The 16969-nt window shown below is 38.1% G+C and overlaps 1 protein-coding gene and 1 pseudogene across 1 annotated transcript; both read left to right on the forward strand.

The window, feature by feature from the left end:
• Positions 1–5730: 5730 nt before the first annotated feature.
• LOC122036916 lies at positions 5731–6471 on the forward strand. Its single transcript, XM_042596350.1, has 3 exons — positions 5731–5823; positions 5901–6115; positions 6189–6471. The coding sequence occupies exons 1-3, from the start codon at positions 5731–5733 to the stop codon at positions 6469–6471; spliced, it is 591 nt and encodes a 196-aa protein (XP_042452284.1).
• Positions 6472–14872: 8401 nt separating this feature from the next.
• On the forward strand, positions 14873–16399 carry LOC122036929 (annotated as a pseudogene).
• Positions 16400–16969: the final 570 nt, after the last annotated feature.

A 16969-nucleotide genomic window follows, 5' to 3' on the forward strand; every position in this document is an offset into this window, starting at 1 on the left:
CGAAAAAGACACAACAGAAACTAGCCGTTGCTACGCAACGGCTAGGATGTGGACCGATCAGGCTTCATTCTGATCGGTCACAAGACCGATCAGGTCCTTCCCTGATCGGTCCCATGACCGATCAGGGCCTTTCCCTCCTTCTGATCGTCTCCTTCTGATCGTCTCCTGATCGGTCTGCAGACCGATCAGGAATTTCACTGTATGCTACTGATCGATCACTGATCGATCTTCAGTCCGATCAGATAACACATAGAAGCTCACTGTGTGGTTACTGATCGGTCACCAGACCGATCCAGATACCCAGTGTATCACTGGATCGATCCACTGATCGATCCAGAGCTTGGTTTTCGCCCAAACCAAGTCCCAAGCCTTCCAAACCAACATCCGGTCAACCTTGACCTGTTGGTACATCATGCTTAGCATCCGGTCACTCCCTTGACCTGCTAAGACTCCCCGCCAAGTGTCCGGTCAATTCCTTTGACCCACTTGGACTTTTCTCTTCGTGTCAAGTATCCGATCACTCCCTTGACCTACTTGACCTTCTCAACACCAGATGTCCGATCACCCTTGATCCATCTGGATTTTCCCTTGCCCGGCTTCACTCACCAGGACTTTCACCTAGCTTCACTCACTAGGGTTTTCACCTGGCTTCACTCACCATGATTTCCAATCTGCCCGGCTTCACTCACCAGGACTTTCCAACTGTCTAGCTTCACTCACCAGGACTTTCCCACTGCCTGGCTTCACTCACCAGGACTTTCACCTAGCTTCACTCACTAGGGTTTTCACAATTGCCTGGCTTCACTCACCAGGACTTTCCCACTGCCTGGCTTCACTCACCAGGACTTTCACCTAGCTTCACTCACTAGGGTTTTCACAACTGCCTGGCTTCACTTACCAGGATTTTCCCACTTCCGGTCCAGAGAACGAGCTACCGAGCCCTCTCTGACCACAGTTCGGAGAACGAGCTACCGTGCCCTCTCCGACTTCCACTTGCCAAGTTCCCATACTTGGACTTCTCCGTGCCAAGTCTCCATACTTGGACTTTCTCCCGTACCAAGCTCCCCGCTTGGACTTTTCCCGTGCCAAACCCCCTGCTTGGACTTTTTCGAGTCAGGTCAACTCACCTTGGGTCAACCAGGTCAACTTTGACCAAAGGTTGCACCCACAATCTCCCATCAAAATACAACTCTTTTGTTCTTGTCAAACATTAAAATACAACTCGAGTCAGGTCAACCAGGTCAACCTTGACCTAAGGTTGCACCAACATGGACGAGGTCGTGCTAATGAGCAAGGATGTATCTCCAACAACAACAATGAAAGAGGAGAAAATTCAACAAGAGGACGTAGATCACCCAATAAGGCACACAAATTCAAGGTACGATAAGTCTCAAGTTAAGTGCTACAATTGTGACAAATTTGAGCATTATGATAAGGAATGTAGATCGCCCAAGAATAAAGTATATGAAAGAGCAAATTATATGGAAGAAAGGAAAGAAGTAGATGACACCCTACTGCTAGCATATAAAATTAATGAAAGAGGCGTAGATACAATCTAGTATCTCGACACTGGTGCAAGCAACCATATGTGTGGGAAAAGGAACATGTTCGTAGAGCTTGATGAATCAGTTGGTGGTAATGTATCCTTCGGAGATGAATCAAAGATTGAGGTGAAAAGCAAAGGTAACATTCTCATCCGTTTGAATAATGGAAAGTATGAATTTATCTCAAATGTTTTCTTTGTGTCAAATATAAAGAGCAACATCTTGAGCTTAGGACAAATTTTGGAAAAAGGATAAGATATTCATCTAAAAGATAATATGCTTATCTTAAAAGATGGTATTAGTTGCTTGATTGCTAAGGTGTTTATGTCAAGAAATAGAATGTTTTTACTTAATATTCAAAATGATATTGTCAACTGTCTCAAAGCTTGTCATAAAGAAATCACCTGGCTATGACATCTTCGATTTGAGCATCTCAATTTTGGAGGACTACAATTGCTTTCAAAGAAAGAGATGGTAAGAGGACTACCTTGTATCAAGCATCCTGATCAATTATGTGAAGCATGTCTACGTAGGAAGCAATTCAAAGGAGGTTTTCCAAAGGAGTTAAGTTCAAGAGCCCAGAAGTAGCTTGAACTTATACATACGGATATTTGCGGCAGGATAAAACCAAGTTCACTTGGTAAGAGTAATTATTCCATTCTTTTCATAGATGACTTTCTCAGAAAACTTGGATATACTTCTTGAAGCAAAAATCAGAGGTCTTCAGAATATTCAAGAAATTTAAAGCTACCGTAGAAAAGAAGAATGGTCTCGATATCAAAGCTATGTGTTCTGATCAAGGAGGAGAATTTATCTCAAAGGAGTTTCAAGAATTTTGTGAAGCCAACGGAATATGACGACACTTGACAATTCCAAGATCCCCTCAACAAAATAGAGTGGCGGAAAGAAAGAATCGAACCATCCTTGACATGGCAAGGAGCATTCTAAAAAGCAAGAGGCTACCAAATGAACTGTGGGCAGAAGTGGTTGCATGTGCAGTATACTTATCCAACCAATCACCAACAAAGAGTGTGTGGGGCAAGACACCACAAGAAGCATAGAGCGGAAGGAAACCTGGGATTTTTCATCTAAGAGTTTTTGGGAGTATAGCACACGTTCATGTGCCTGATGAAGCAAGAAGCAAACCGGATAATAAAAGTAAAAAGTTTATTTTTATTGGCTATGATACTAACTCAAAAGGGTATAAGATATATAATCTAGATACTGGGAAGACAATCATCAACCGGGATGTCATATTTAATGAAGAAGAAGAATGAAATTGGGAATCTCAAAATGAAGATTACAATTTCTTCCCATACTTTGAAGAAGAAGATGTGGAACAACCAAGGGTGGAGTAAACAAGAGAGGAGCCTACTACTCTATTGGTAACACCAACATCAAGTACTCAAGAAAATTCATCTCCATCAACTTCAAGTGAAAGAGTATCACACTTTAGAAACTTACGAGAAATTTATGAGATAATTGAAAATCAAGATAATCATACTCTATATAGCCTCTTTACCGATTGCGAGCCTATAGATTTCCAAGAAGCTATAAATAGCAAAAAGTGGAAAGATGTGATGGATGAAGAATTCAAGGTGATCGAAAAAAAAAATACATGGGAGTTAACTCCACTTCTTGAAGGGTATAAGACAACCAAAATTCAAGTTGATAACAAGTCTACAATAACATTAGCAAATAATATTCTCTTTTGATTTGGATTTTGATGCTTACAATTTCATTGTCTTTAGATTCTTTCTTACTAGTTATAAAGTATATCTATTTGGTGTAGGATTAAGGGAGTAATTGTGATGTGAGATTGATATAAACTCTTGGATTTGCCTATTTTCTTTCCATATGACATTATTTATGCCTTGTAATCCTTTGATTAAATGTGTGTGTGATGTGTTTGTGCTTAATTCACATGTTTGGTTGAATGATTGCATGCATTTGTTCATCCCGTAGAGGGGATGCTCTAGATCAGAGGGTCCTTAGTGACAAGGGCAATCATTTAACTGGATATCAAGAGCATCGCCTTGAAAGGGGAAGCAATTATCTATAAGGAGGTCTAGAATTATGCTTATTGGGTTGTTTCTATGTTCATACTATCAATTGTTTAGTGAATTCTTATGAATGTATGATCGGGAGGCTCTAGTGACAAGGGTATGATCCCTTAAACCAAACTTCATAGGAATCATTTCCATTAGGTAGCATTGGATGCCAATAGAGATGACACTCCGATATGACTACCGCGGGGAAATGTCGGTATCAAAACGAGCCTCCTACATATGCATAGGAATAGAGGTTGGGTAGTTGGTGATCCTTACTTCATTGATTAGCATCAAAATGAAATTGAACCGCTAGAACATTCCTCACAATCAAGTTTCTCAAGCAACTCTCAACTCATTCTCTCTCTCTCTCTCTCTCTCCTCTTTATTTCAATCTACTTCTTTAGTACAAGATTCTCAACCAACATTCGTTTAGCTAATTCACCGTGATTAATTTCTAATACTTATATCTAATCCTTGTGAGATCGATAATCTTTTATTACTTGACAACAACCGTGAATGCTTGATTCTAACTCGGTCGAATGGCTCGAAAGTCTAGGACATAGGTGTGAGAGTACGTTCACTTATAACTCAGTCAAACGGCATGAGAGTCTCGAACTTAGGCTCTAGAGCATACTTTCTTACAACTAGGCTAAATGGCTAGAGAGTCTGGAATATAGGCGCGGGAGCATGCTTGTTTATAACTCGACCAAACAACATGAGAGTCTGGGACTTAGGAGTGAGAGCACGCTCGCTTATAACTCGGCTGAACGTCTCAAGAGTATGAGACATAGGCGTAAGAGCATGTTCGTTTATAACTTGGTCGAATGACTCGATAGTGTGGGATATAAGCGCGTGAGCATGCTCACTTATAACTTAGCTAAATGGCAAACCAAGTAAATCGTTCAGCGTCCTTGTTCAGCCGACCCGAGAGCTTCGATCGACATGCTCGTTCGATCGCTCTGGGTCTTTGACCATTCATGACTTTGACCTCCAAGTCAGTGAGCCTTTCCACCTTTGACCAATTTTTGGTGGAGCCCCTTTTCATTATCGTATCAGAGAATTTCGACAGCCCCTTTCCCAAGTTGCTACCATATCTTAAAGGAAGAAGATAGAGATCTTCTTCCCTTTTTTTCATCGAAAGAGATCCATCTCCTTGTTATTTCTTCTCCTCTTCGAGAAGCATTATTGCCGCCCATCACTTTGCAGATTTTTTTATAGTTACCACCTCTTGTTGAGGGTTCTTTGGGCAGCCCCTTGTGAAGGGATAATTGGGCAGCATCTCCCTCATCTTCGAGGATGATTTGTCTAGTGTCTCGAAAAAAAAGGACACTTGATATCTAGTGTGATCAAGTATTTGAACAGGGACTTCGATCATGGACCAGATTAAACGAAGGAAGCATGAGCTTGAGACAAACGACGAAGAGCTATTTTACTAATACGGAAATAGTAAGAGTCATCTTCAAACAAAGGTTGTTGAGAGGTATGATTCTTAATATATGTTTTGATTCATACATATAATGATGTATGTGTTAATAGTTTTATTTAAATTATATTTAAATGTATTAGTTAAAGTTAATTATCTTTAAATAAAATGATTAAATTAGCATGAGTATATTTCAATCACTTGATATTTTATTTTTATTATACTTTTGAAATCTTACTTGAATAATTAAATTATAATACATATTTAATTAAAGAAAGTATGTTTTTTTTTGAAAAAAAAAAATCAGACGAAGACACTTTTAATGTAATTGTTGAATCATAAAATATAAATTTTAATTTTCCCTGTATATAGGGGCGTCGAAATATGACAAATTTTAAATTCATTCCTACAGTTAATTGGTTGGCGTGAGAATCGCTCAACCTAATAAATCAAACGTATTATCAAAATCCAGCTCGTCTCCTATTTATTGAGTACTTATTATGGATCTCCTCCAACGATATATATGCAACGCATTCACAAAGGATATACAGGCCACAAATTCTCAGAATTCTCAGCAGGTTTAATTTAAACCCTATTAGGCATGCTTCTTTCTCATTTTCTCTAAAATTAAGATTCTGCAGCTTCATATTTCCTTTTGGATATCTCAGTGTTGAAGCCGATCGAGATTTGATCTGTTACCTCGCGAACAACAATGGCCTTGGAGCAAAGTGGAAAGATTGGGTCCTTTGTGATTATTCTAGGCTTCTTGTCCTTCATATTGGCTATTGTTGCAGAGAACAAAAAGGTTCCCTCGGCTATCTCTTGGAATTAGATTCTTTAATATTAAGGTTTAGCATTTCATTTCGCGTATTCATTTTACAGCCTGCATTTGGAACTCCAATTCAAGGAAAGGGCGTTGTGATATGCAAATTCCCAAGCGATCCGACAGTGCTTGTCGGGTCTTTGTCAGTCGTTGCTCTAGTTTTTACGATCATCGGAGGGCATGTCGCTGTGTTCTTTAACTACAAAGGGAAGGTTGTTTCAAACAATGTCCTGTTTGGCTACTCCACCTTATTCGTATTCTTTGTGATCGCTGAGTGAGTTCACTCCTCTTTCTTACTGTGTAGGCATCAGTTCTGTATTCATAAACTTGTTATCGTCTTGTTTCAGGATTGTGTCAACTCTAGCATTTGCGTTCTTGATATGGACTGTCGTTACTGAAGGCCTACACCGATCGCGCAACGTTCACTACGATCTCACGACTCAGTGTCCCACGGCAAAGACCGGCATGTTTGGTGGCGCAGCTTTTCTCGCCCTTGATGCGGCCATCTTGTGGCTTGTTTGCCTCACGCTGACCTTGAACGTAAGAGCTGATCACTTTGAGGACGAGGAGGTTAAGAAGGGAGAGTATGGGCAGGTTTATGCTACTGAATTGGTTAGCCAAGGAGCTTAGCAATACTAATTACGTGCATTTCTTTCTCTTGTAACATTTGTAATTACTAATTAGTATTAGTACTTGTGCTCTGATCTTTGAATTATAATTTTAATGAATAATGATAAATTGTATAATATTATAAGGCTTTTTTATTTCAATTATTACATTCATGATTTTACTATGAATTTTTTACATATATTATATTTTTATGTAAAATTTTATAGAAAATGAATAGATATTTTTTTTTCTATTGTTAATTTGAACTTAAAATTTATCTCTAGTTTCTCCATTTTGTTCCAGTTTTATCAGTTTGTCAATTCAAGCTTCCTTTATTTGATTGGCCTTCCTTTATGATCTTTTAGTATTAAGTTCGGAGAGAGATAAATTTGTTCCTGTTCCTACTGTATGAATATTTATTATAATAAATTTTGTGATTAATTATTAATGGATACGAAATAAGTGGCTATGCAAGGATAAAGTTCTTTCGTGATTTATTTATTTTTTAAATATATAAAGCCTTTCTAAAGGAAAGGTTAAGATGATGATTTTATTTTTATTTTATTTTTTGAGATGAATTTGAGTGTAAAACTGACATTCATTTATTTTTAAATTGGATGCTTTCTAAATACATTACATTTTTTTTTTCTTAAAATATTAATATTTATGACTATTTTTTTTAAATTCATTGATCATCATTTTTATTACATCAAATATTCCAAAAAATTAAAATAAAATGTTATCACCAAATGATCATCAGACATTTTAATTTATTAAGATTCTCTCCAAGGATTTAGTAAAATTAAAAAAAATAAAATATAGATTTGAAGAGACAATTAGTCAATGCATGCCCTTTAGATTTGTTTGATAATTTAAAAATAGAAAATGACAAATTGAAAATGAAAATAGAATATTTGAAAAATTGTGCATGCTCAAATAATCAAAAATATTAAGGAGATATAATAATTTAAATTGATATTTTAAATACCAAAAGGGTCAAATTAGGAAAATATTATAAAATATTTTAAATACCAAAAGAGTCAAATTAGGAAAATATCATAAAAATACATTCCTAAGAAATTTCTGATTAATCATGTAGAGGAACCTATTTTGGGTTCCAAAATCATATTTAAATTTCTTAGGCTACATTTGGTAGGGTGTAATCTGCCTTGTAATGTAATCAAGATTACATTACAAGGCTGATTATTTCGTTTGGTTTAACTTTAAACTTGTAATGTAATGTAATCTCGATTACAAAAGGTAGTAAAGTTTTGTAATCTGGATTACAAAGTAAATACTATGTAATCCGATTACATTACGAGGTCACTGCTTAACTAAAATTTGAATGCCGAATATACCTCTAGCCAGGGCAACGACCAGTGGTGACGACCGCTAGTTGCCAGTGGCTGCCGCAAGCTTCGACCCGTCGGTAAAAGTCGCAGGATATTTTTGTCATTTTATAATAATATGAATTACATTCCTTATAAAACATAATGAACACCAAACAAAAGAATGTAATCACCCTTTTAATCAAAGATTACATACATTATATTACCAAACGTAGTAATGTAATCAAGATTACATTACATTATATTATAAATTTGATTACATTACAAGCTCCATTACATTACACCCAACCAAACGTAGCCTAGGGCTTTCAGAAAAAAAGTTAAATGTTTAAATTCTTTAAGAGGCTTTGTCCAGAAGTGGTTGATGCTCCAATAATCAAGAAGGCTTAGTGCCTCGCCATGACCTAGAAACCAATTACTAAATTAAATATTTAATTGACTTAACATTCAACTAATGCTTTAAATTTTTAGTAGAAAAATTTATTTAAGAAGGTCTAATCATTAAAATTTATTTAAGCTAATCTAAAAAATCTTTTGAAAAAAAAATTAGCTAGAAATTTTTATGAACTAGTGATCAAAATATAATTTTTTTTTTAATTTTGCCAAAAATTCAACTTTCTATGAAATTTTTTCTATTCAACCCTGGCTAAAGTTTTTATTATTAAAGGAGTTTTTTTTAATCAAAGTTTTCTTTTGAAGATTAATTTTTTATTTTTTTTCCTTAGACTTTTTAAACCTTCCAAGTAATATGTTTAACGTATCCCATTTTTAATGCGATAAAAAGGGAAGTAGTAAAGATTAAGTCTAGGAGGAGATAATACAATTTTAAAGGAGGTAGTACAATTTTAATTTTTGTATTTCTGTACTTGAAAAAAAAATTGCAAAAAATTATAACTATTTGTTTATGGTTTACCCTGACTTAACTTGTGTTTGATCACATAAAAAAGATGGAGATTGTTAGTACCCCAAGGTAGTTTTGATGTGATCAACCAAGTCAGGTTAGGTCCTGTTGGTATTTAACCACTGTGTCTAAGTGTGCAATAACTTAGGAGCAGAGGAAGTCGAGCGAAAGAAGCAGCTAGCGAGAAGGACGACACGGAAGAGAGCCAATGGGCTTGGTGCGTCTGAGGGACGAGGTGCTGCGGAAGAGTATGCAGGCGGACGAGAAGGAGGCATGCGACGTTTTCGAGGGACGAGAAGCCAGAGTAGAAGATTGCTCGAGAAGGCCAAAAGTTGGGTCCGGGTTGTTAGGATCGATGATCGCGGCTAGAGAGGGGGGTGTGAATAGCCGACCTCAAATCGTTCGTTTCTTTCTACAAATCAAGGTTAGCGCAGCGGAAATAACTAAATAGAAACGAAAAGAGGAAAGATCAAACCTCAAACTCGAACTCGACGATGTAACGAGGTTCGGAGATGAAACTCCTACTCCTCGGCGTGTCCGTAAGGTGGGCGAAGCCTATCAATCCGTCGGTGGATGAGTCCCCGGAAAACCGGCTAATAAGAACTCCTTCTGGGTGGAGAAACCTCGCCACAATAGCTTGCAACAGCAATATGGAAATACAAAGAAGAGCAAGAACAAAATACACAATGAATGTACGAATACTCGCTTGCCTTCTCGTCGACTGAAGTCCCGGATGAAGCACCAACTTCACGGACGAATGCCAACAAGCAACTCAGTCAAAGAAGCTCACACGAAGCTTCGGGGCTCAGCAAGGCTCAAGAGCACAGCTTTCAAAAGAACAGCAGCTCAGTTCCGAGCAGGAAGAAGAAGGAAAGCACTAGCCCTCGATCCCCTTTTATAAACTCTGATATCCTGAGCCAACCTGCGAACCTGCAAGCAAAAAGGCCAGAACACAGAAGCCCGAAATAACCTAGCCGTTGAGTCACAACGGCTAGGGCCAGACGATCAGGCATCACCCTGATCAGTCTGGGGCTGATCTGATTGGTCGTGGGGACCGATCAGGCTCTATGCTGATCGGTCCCCAGACCGATCAGAACGCTTTCACAGAGAGTTGCCCAACTCTCTGTGCGTACCCTGATCGGTCCAGGAGACCGATCAGGCTTCCTCCTGATCGGTCCCCAGACCGATCAGTAAGCTCACAGAGGCACACTGATCGCTTTCTGATCGGTTTCCAGACCGATCCAGGTCTTGGTTTTTGCCCAAACCAAGTCCAAACCAATATCCGGTCAACCTTGACCTCTTGGTACATCATGCTTAGCATCCGGTCACTCCCTTGACCTGCTAAGACTCCCCACCAAGTGTCCGGTCAATCCCTTTGACCCACTTGGACTTTTCTCTTCGTGTCAAGTATCCGGTCACTCCCTTGACCTACTTGACCTTCTCAACACCAGATGTCCGATCACCCTTGATCCATCTGGATTTTCCCTTGCCCGGCTTCACTCACCAGGACTTTCACCTAGCTTCACTCACTAGGATTTTCACCTGGCTTCACTCACCAGGATTTCCAATCTGCCCGGCTTCACTCACCAGGACTTTCCAACTGCCTGGCTTCACTCACCAGGACTTTCCAACTGCCTGGCTTCACTCACCAGGACTTTCCCACTGCCTGGCTTCACTCACCAGGACTTTCCCACTGCCTGGCTTCACTCACTAGGGTTTTCACAACTGCCTGGCTTCACTCACCAAGACTTTCCCACTGCCTGGCTTCACTCACCAGGACTTATCCGTCTGCCTGGCTTCACTCACCAGGACTTTCCACATCCGGTCCAGAGAACGAGCTACCGAGCCCTCTCTGACCTAGTCCGGAGAATGAGCTACCGAGCCCTCTCCGACTTCCATGTGCCAAGCTTCCATACTTGGACTTCTCCGTGCCAAGTCTCCATACTTGGACTTTTCCCGTGCCAAGCTCCCTGCTTGGACTTTTCACCATGCCAAACTCCCTGCTTGGACTTTTCCCATGCTAAGCTCCCTGCTTGGACTTTTCTCGTGTCAAGCTCCCTGCTTGGACTTTTCCGAGTCAGGTCAACTCACCTCGGGTCAACCAGGTCAACCTTGACCACGGGTTGCACCCACAATCTCCCAAGCTTGTATCCTTGTAAAACATCAAGATACAACTTTTCTGTTCACGTCAAACATTGTCAAACATAACTCGTCAAACATCAAAACACAACTCGAGTCAAGTCAACTCGAGTCTGGTCAACCAGGTCAACCTTGACCTAAGGTTGCACCAACACGGGTGAGCCCTATTCCGGATGGCCAAGATCATCCAAACGAGCGGAACCGGAGTAGAAGACCCAAACCAAGACGAGCAGAGCCGGAGCAGAAGATCAAAACCAAAAAATCAACAAAAACTGATTTTTCGGTCCGCGGTGCCCCGAGCTAGTCAAGGCGCTTGGTCTTTGGGTGCCCAAAACTCTTTCGGGCGTCCAAAGCAGAAAATTTTTCGGAGCACGACGTGACGCGTTCTGTTGTGACAGGGATAAAAGTTTATCATCTCCCAGGCACCTGGAATCCTTCCAGGCGCCTCGACCAGGGCTATAAATACAGCCCTGGTCCCAATGGTTCAAAACAACAAGAAAAAGAGAGAAACAACACTGGTAATTGATTCAGTTTCAGTTTAACTTTCTAGTTGTGAGATTTAACTATTGTAAGTAGCTTCTTCGTCCAGAGTAGAATTTTAGCACGCTTTACATCTTCTTTGGATTAACAACCTCTCCGGTTGTAATCAAGTAATTTTTTTGTCCCTCGTCTTTTTAGTCTTTTAATTATTTTTATACAAGTGTTGATAATTATCAAGCTATAAAATTCGAGATTTTTTTTTTTCTTTACAGGACTATTCACCACCCCTAAGCCGAAGTCCTACAACCCCCTCCTCTAATACTTGTCAATATTTTGTGATATTTTTTCTTCAACCTTAGTTTGCCCGTTTCTGAAAGCCACATGTTCTTAGAAATTCTTTCTTTCATTTCTTGTGTAGTTCTATAAAAAAAAATGATGTTGCATCAGCACCAGACAGAGCAGAAAGTTACTTACTATAATATCAAGCAAAACAGTATCATATTGTATAAACTACTAAAGAGACCAGTCAGTAAGTAAATCAAAATAAACTACAGATGCACGCATGTCAAACTAACATTTCTTTCTTAATTCTTCCTCCTATCTGCTTGAGTCCTAACCTTGAAATGCTTTGCGATGTCAAATAGATTAAAGAACATGTTTAATCCATATAATCTGCTATTTCTGTCCTAGCAAGACAATTTGGAAAACAGTCATAGGTACCCATTTATGAGTTACAATTGAATTAGCTTTATGCCTTTATGGTTGTCTTCATAGTTAGGAAACAGCACCAAAATTACCCCATTAAAAAAAAAGAAGATCAAAGAGTAGAAACATTCACTTTAGCATAACCTACTTCTGCAGCTCCAACATATTCTGTTGAAGAATAATTAGTCAAGGAAAACATTGCCAAGGATAGAGTGGAATCAGGGCTAGGTGGGGGTAGAATCCACTTGGTGTTTGGTTTAGAGATTTGGGAATGAGGGAATAGATTCATTCTCAAACCTTGTGTTTGGTTGATAGGAATGGAATCAAAATTTTGAAATGAAATCCAAAAATTGGGTATGAATGAAACTCACCCCCTCCCTTCGGTTTTGATAAAATGGGAATAAGAAGTAAGTTTTGGACGAAAATACCCTTAGTATATTTCTTCAATTTTTCTTTCATTTCACTCTCTCTCCTTATTTTCTCCCATCATACTTTCTCCCTCTTCATTCAATCATCACATTTTCTCTCTCAACATACTTTCTCTCTCCTCATTCTCTCTCATCACACATTCTCTACTATTTTCTCTCTATATTTCCTCTCATCACACACACTCTCTCATTATTTTCTCTCTCTTCATTCTATCCTCATTTTTTCATCGTACTTTCTCTCTCCTCAATCTCTTTTACCATACTCTCTCTCCATATTTCTTCTCATCACACTTTCTCTCTCTTCATTCTCTTCCATTACACTCTCTCTCCTCATTCTCTTTCATCACATATTCTTTACTATTTTTTCTTTGTATTCTCTCTCATCATACACTCTCTTATTATTTTCTCTCTCTTCATTCTCTCCTTAGTTTTTCATCATACTTTCTCTCTCATCATATTTTCTCACTCCTCAATCTCTCTTACCATACTCTCTCTCCATATTTTCCCTCATCATACTTTCTCTCTCTTCATTCTCTTCCATCACACTCTCTCTCCTCATTTTCTCTCATCACATTTTCCCTCTCTTCATTTTTTTCCCATCACACTTTCTCTCTCATCATACTTTCTCTCCTCAATCTCTCATTTTCTCTCATCACACTTTCTCTCTCTTCATTTTTTCTATCATTCTTTCTCTTTCAGCACACTTTCTCTCTCAGCACACTTTCTCTCTCATCATACTTTTTCTCTTCTCAATCTCTCCTATTACGCTCTCTCTTCTTATTTTCTCTCATCACACTTTCTCTCTCTTTATTTTTTTCTCATCACACTTTCTCTCTCGCTCTAATTTTTTCTCTTATTTTCCTCTAAGGGTAAAAAAGAAAATTTAGGTTCATTCCGATTGAAAATATTCAACTAACCAAATATTAATTTTAAGAATGATACTCAATCTCACTGCTCATACTCATTCCCATTCTCATTCTGATTCTTAGGAGAGAACCAAACGTCACCTAAATGTACACTCTACTGTAATATATCAGACATGAGCTTATAGTCTATGAGAATTTAATTCATATGAGAACAAAACGAAGTTACGTTAAGGATTCACATACATTCATTAAGAAACTTCGACTGATATTGTCCAACCACATTATGAATACATGCTTTAGATAACAAAAAGATTTGTACACGTTCCTCTTGAAAATTAAACAAGCATTGAGAAATGACATATCAATAAAACAAAAATGGTTCTAATGCAGGTAATCCATTAGATTTTATCAATCAACTATTATGAACATGGCGTAAGAATTTTTTTATTATTCGGCTTTAAGCATTATTTTTATTTATCATCAAAAGAATTAATATCCCATCTCATGTTTTCTATCAAATTTGTCCATCAATCCATGTCTTCTATATATATAATTTGCTCTTTAAACCACTGCACCTTCATACGCATGTTTTAAACAAACAAGAGCGATGATGAGAGGTTTGATGCATGTGCCTCGGCAATTCATGGAACTTTTTGGTCGAAATTGTTACACGAATTATAAATTTTTAAAAAGCAAAAAATATAAATTTATTTTTAAAAAAAAAATAATAGAGCAACGTAACAAATTCTGCATGCCATAAAGTTTTAAAAATTAGTATATTTATTATAAATTTAAAAATAATAAATTTAAAATATCTAAATTATTTATGAATGATCCAAACAATTAGGACTTTCAAATGGAAAATAATGAAATAAATGTCCTCATGAAAGCCACACACTTTTTTCCACAAATGTAGTTGCATGGATTCAATTATTCACGAAAGACCCTATCAACCAGCAATAAATAAACATTTGTTAGATGATGTGTGCAAAATTCTATTTCTTTGGCTAATTTAAGCATAGGCAAATGAGGTTGATGCCCGCAACAAAAAACAGGAAGAAGAAAAGTTCTTTTCTCCCCAAAATATCAATTTCATTCAAGTTTGAGATAAGCATAAACATTCAAAACCCAACAAAAAATATATTTTGTGGGGTTGGGTTAAAAGGCGTGCACCAAAGCCTATTGCAGAGCTCTAATACATTTGGCTAATTTGTCAATAAGCAACTGAACAAGATAAATTGAGCTGATGCCCTCAACAAAATAAGTATGAAAAAGGTCCTTTGCTGGTAAAAAGATCAACATTAGCCGCGGGAAAAATTCTGATTCTCATTAAAACACAATAATAAGCATAAATATTTAACTCCCGTACCAAAGGAAAGAAGAAGAAAAAGTGCTCTCTTGGGGATGGGTTGAAAAACACGCACGAAAGAAGAATTCCATAAAATGCACCTCCCGAGAAAACCAAGAATTTTCGGTCACTGCCTGTATAGGTAGATTGAAAATTTTCGGTCGGATTCGAGGTTGTGCCATGCAGTGTCCCGAACAATCCCGAGAAAACCAAGAATTTCAAGATGTACGACAAATATCCGTCAAAAATCCAGTGTGATCCTACTACAGTTGCCATGAAAGTAAATGAGAACCAACCAATAGCTTTCACCTATGAGGTTACCTTCATCGAGAGTGATATCAAGTGGCCTTCTCGTTGGGATGCATATTTGAAGATGGAGGGAGCTAAGGTTCACTGGTTCTCAATCCTTAATTCACAAATGGTGATTGCTTTCTTGGCTGGCATAGTTCTTGTCATCTTATTGAGCACTGTAAGAAGGGACCTTAACCGGTATGAAGAGTTGGATAAGGAGTCACAAGCACAGATGAACGAGGAACTCTCTGGGTGGAAACTCGTTGTCGGAGATGTCTTCAGGGCCCCAAGCCATCCAATGTTGCTTTGTGTTATGGTGGGTGATGGAGTGCAGATTCTTGGCATGGAAGTGGTAACCATCTTTTTTGCTGCACTTGGATTCATGTCCCCTGCATCTCGAGGGGCCCTTGTCACAGGGATGTTCTTCTTCTATTTGATTCTTGAAATCGCGGCTGGGTATGTTGCTTTAGGATGTGGAAGACGATTAAAGGAGGCGATCATTTTGGTTGGGTTGCTGTTTCCTGGCGCGTTGCTTGTTTCTTCCCTGGCATTGCATTCCTGATCCTCACAACATTGAATTTCTTGTTGTGGGGTAGCCATAGCACTGGAGCAATCCCAATTTCCTTATTCATTGTGTTGCTGCTGTTGTGGTTCTGCATCTCACTTCCACTTACTCTTGCTGGTGGATTCCTTGGTGCCAAGGCATCACATATTGAGTTCCCTGTTCGGACTAATCAAATCCCTCGCGAAATCCCTCAGCAGAAGTACCCATCATGGTTACTAGTTATTGGAGCTGGGACGCTACCTTTTGGTACTCTCTTCATTGAGCTCTTCTTCATAATGTCTAGTCTTTGGATGGGCCGAGTCTACTATGTTTTCGGCTTTCTCTTAATCGTGATGATTCTCCTCGTTGTTGTTTGCGCGGAGGTTTTTCTTGTCCTTACCTACATGCATCTATGTGTGGAAGATTGGCAATGGTGGTGGAAATCATTCTTTTCATCAGGATCCGTAGCTATCTACATCTTTTTATACTCGATCAACTATTTAATCTTTGATCTCAAGAGTCTAAGTGGACCTGTGTCGGCCACACTCTACCTCGGCTACTCACTGTTCATGGTCACTGCTATCATGCTTGCTACTGGTACTGTTGGATTCATTTCATCCTTTTGTTTTGTTCACTACCTCTTCTCCTCTGTCAAACTTGATTGATCTACTCCAAAAAGCTAGACCTGTCAAACTGAAGACGCGAAGATATTGGCACTACTTGATCAAACAATGATAGAGAAAAAATTGGTAGCTTGAGAAATCTACAAGGAACACGATGGTTCTTGTATGCTTGTTATCTTTAATTCTGTTAGTAGCTATGCCTTTTTTTTTTTGTTACCTGTTTTATACTTTTTTAGTTAACGAATGAAATGAACTTGATGAATCATTTGTTAAATTATGTCTTTTATTTCATAAGCATAAATGAAAATCTATCATCTTCTTATCCTGTTTAGGCACATGTAACTTGTAGTGCAACTGTTTGTTTTCTGAATCGTGGTAATGATAACTGACTAATATTCATGATTACTCCTATGTTTTCCACTATTGTGCTCGTCTTTAGTTCTCTGGTGGGTTGCTGATGTCGGTATGTTCTTTAGCTTCATTAATTTTGCCTGTTCATTTTTTAAAGTATATTGATTTTTTTAATCATGAAGGGTCAAAAAAAAAAAAAAAAAAAAAAAAAAAAAATTACGGATTCGAATCCTGAAAATAATTTTTTGTAAAAAGTAGAATAAAATTAAGTATAATGGATCATTCTCCGAGACTCGTATAACGAGAGTTTCATGCATGATACTATTTTTTTTTATTAATATTTTAATCATTACCACTCTGCAGACCAAAGAATCAATTACTCCAATATGAATATTGCTTATTATTTGTTCAAGAATCATTAATAATGAGTTAATTAAAATCAGATTTTCTTAGATGCTAGACAATTTTCTTTTCCCCAGACGACATAAAAAATG

The sequence above is a fragment of the Zingiber officinale genome, unplaced genomic scaffold, assembly GCF_018446385.1.
Source record: "Zingiber officinale cultivar Zhangliang unplaced genomic scaffold, Zo_v1.1 ctg224, whole genome shotgun sequence".
Taxonomy (NCBI): domain Eukaryota; kingdom Viridiplantae; phylum Streptophyta; class Magnoliopsida; order Zingiberales; family Zingiberaceae; genus Zingiber; species Zingiber officinale.

Excerpts from the sequence above, each read along its gene's own strand:
- LOC122036916 (XM_042596350.1), top strand. The coding sequence starts at position 5,731 with ATGGCCTTGGAGCAAAGTGGAAAGATTGGGTCCTTTGTGATTATTCTA. Across the intron at positions 5,824-5,900 it reads TTGTTGCAGAGAACAAAAAG|CCTGCATTTGGAACTCCAAT; the intron begins GTTCCCTCGGCT and ends TTCATTTTACAG. Across the intron at positions 6,116-6,188 it reads GTATTCTTTGTGATCGCTGA|GATTGTGTCAACTCTAGCAT; the intron begins GTGAGTTCACTC and ends GTCTTGTTTCAG.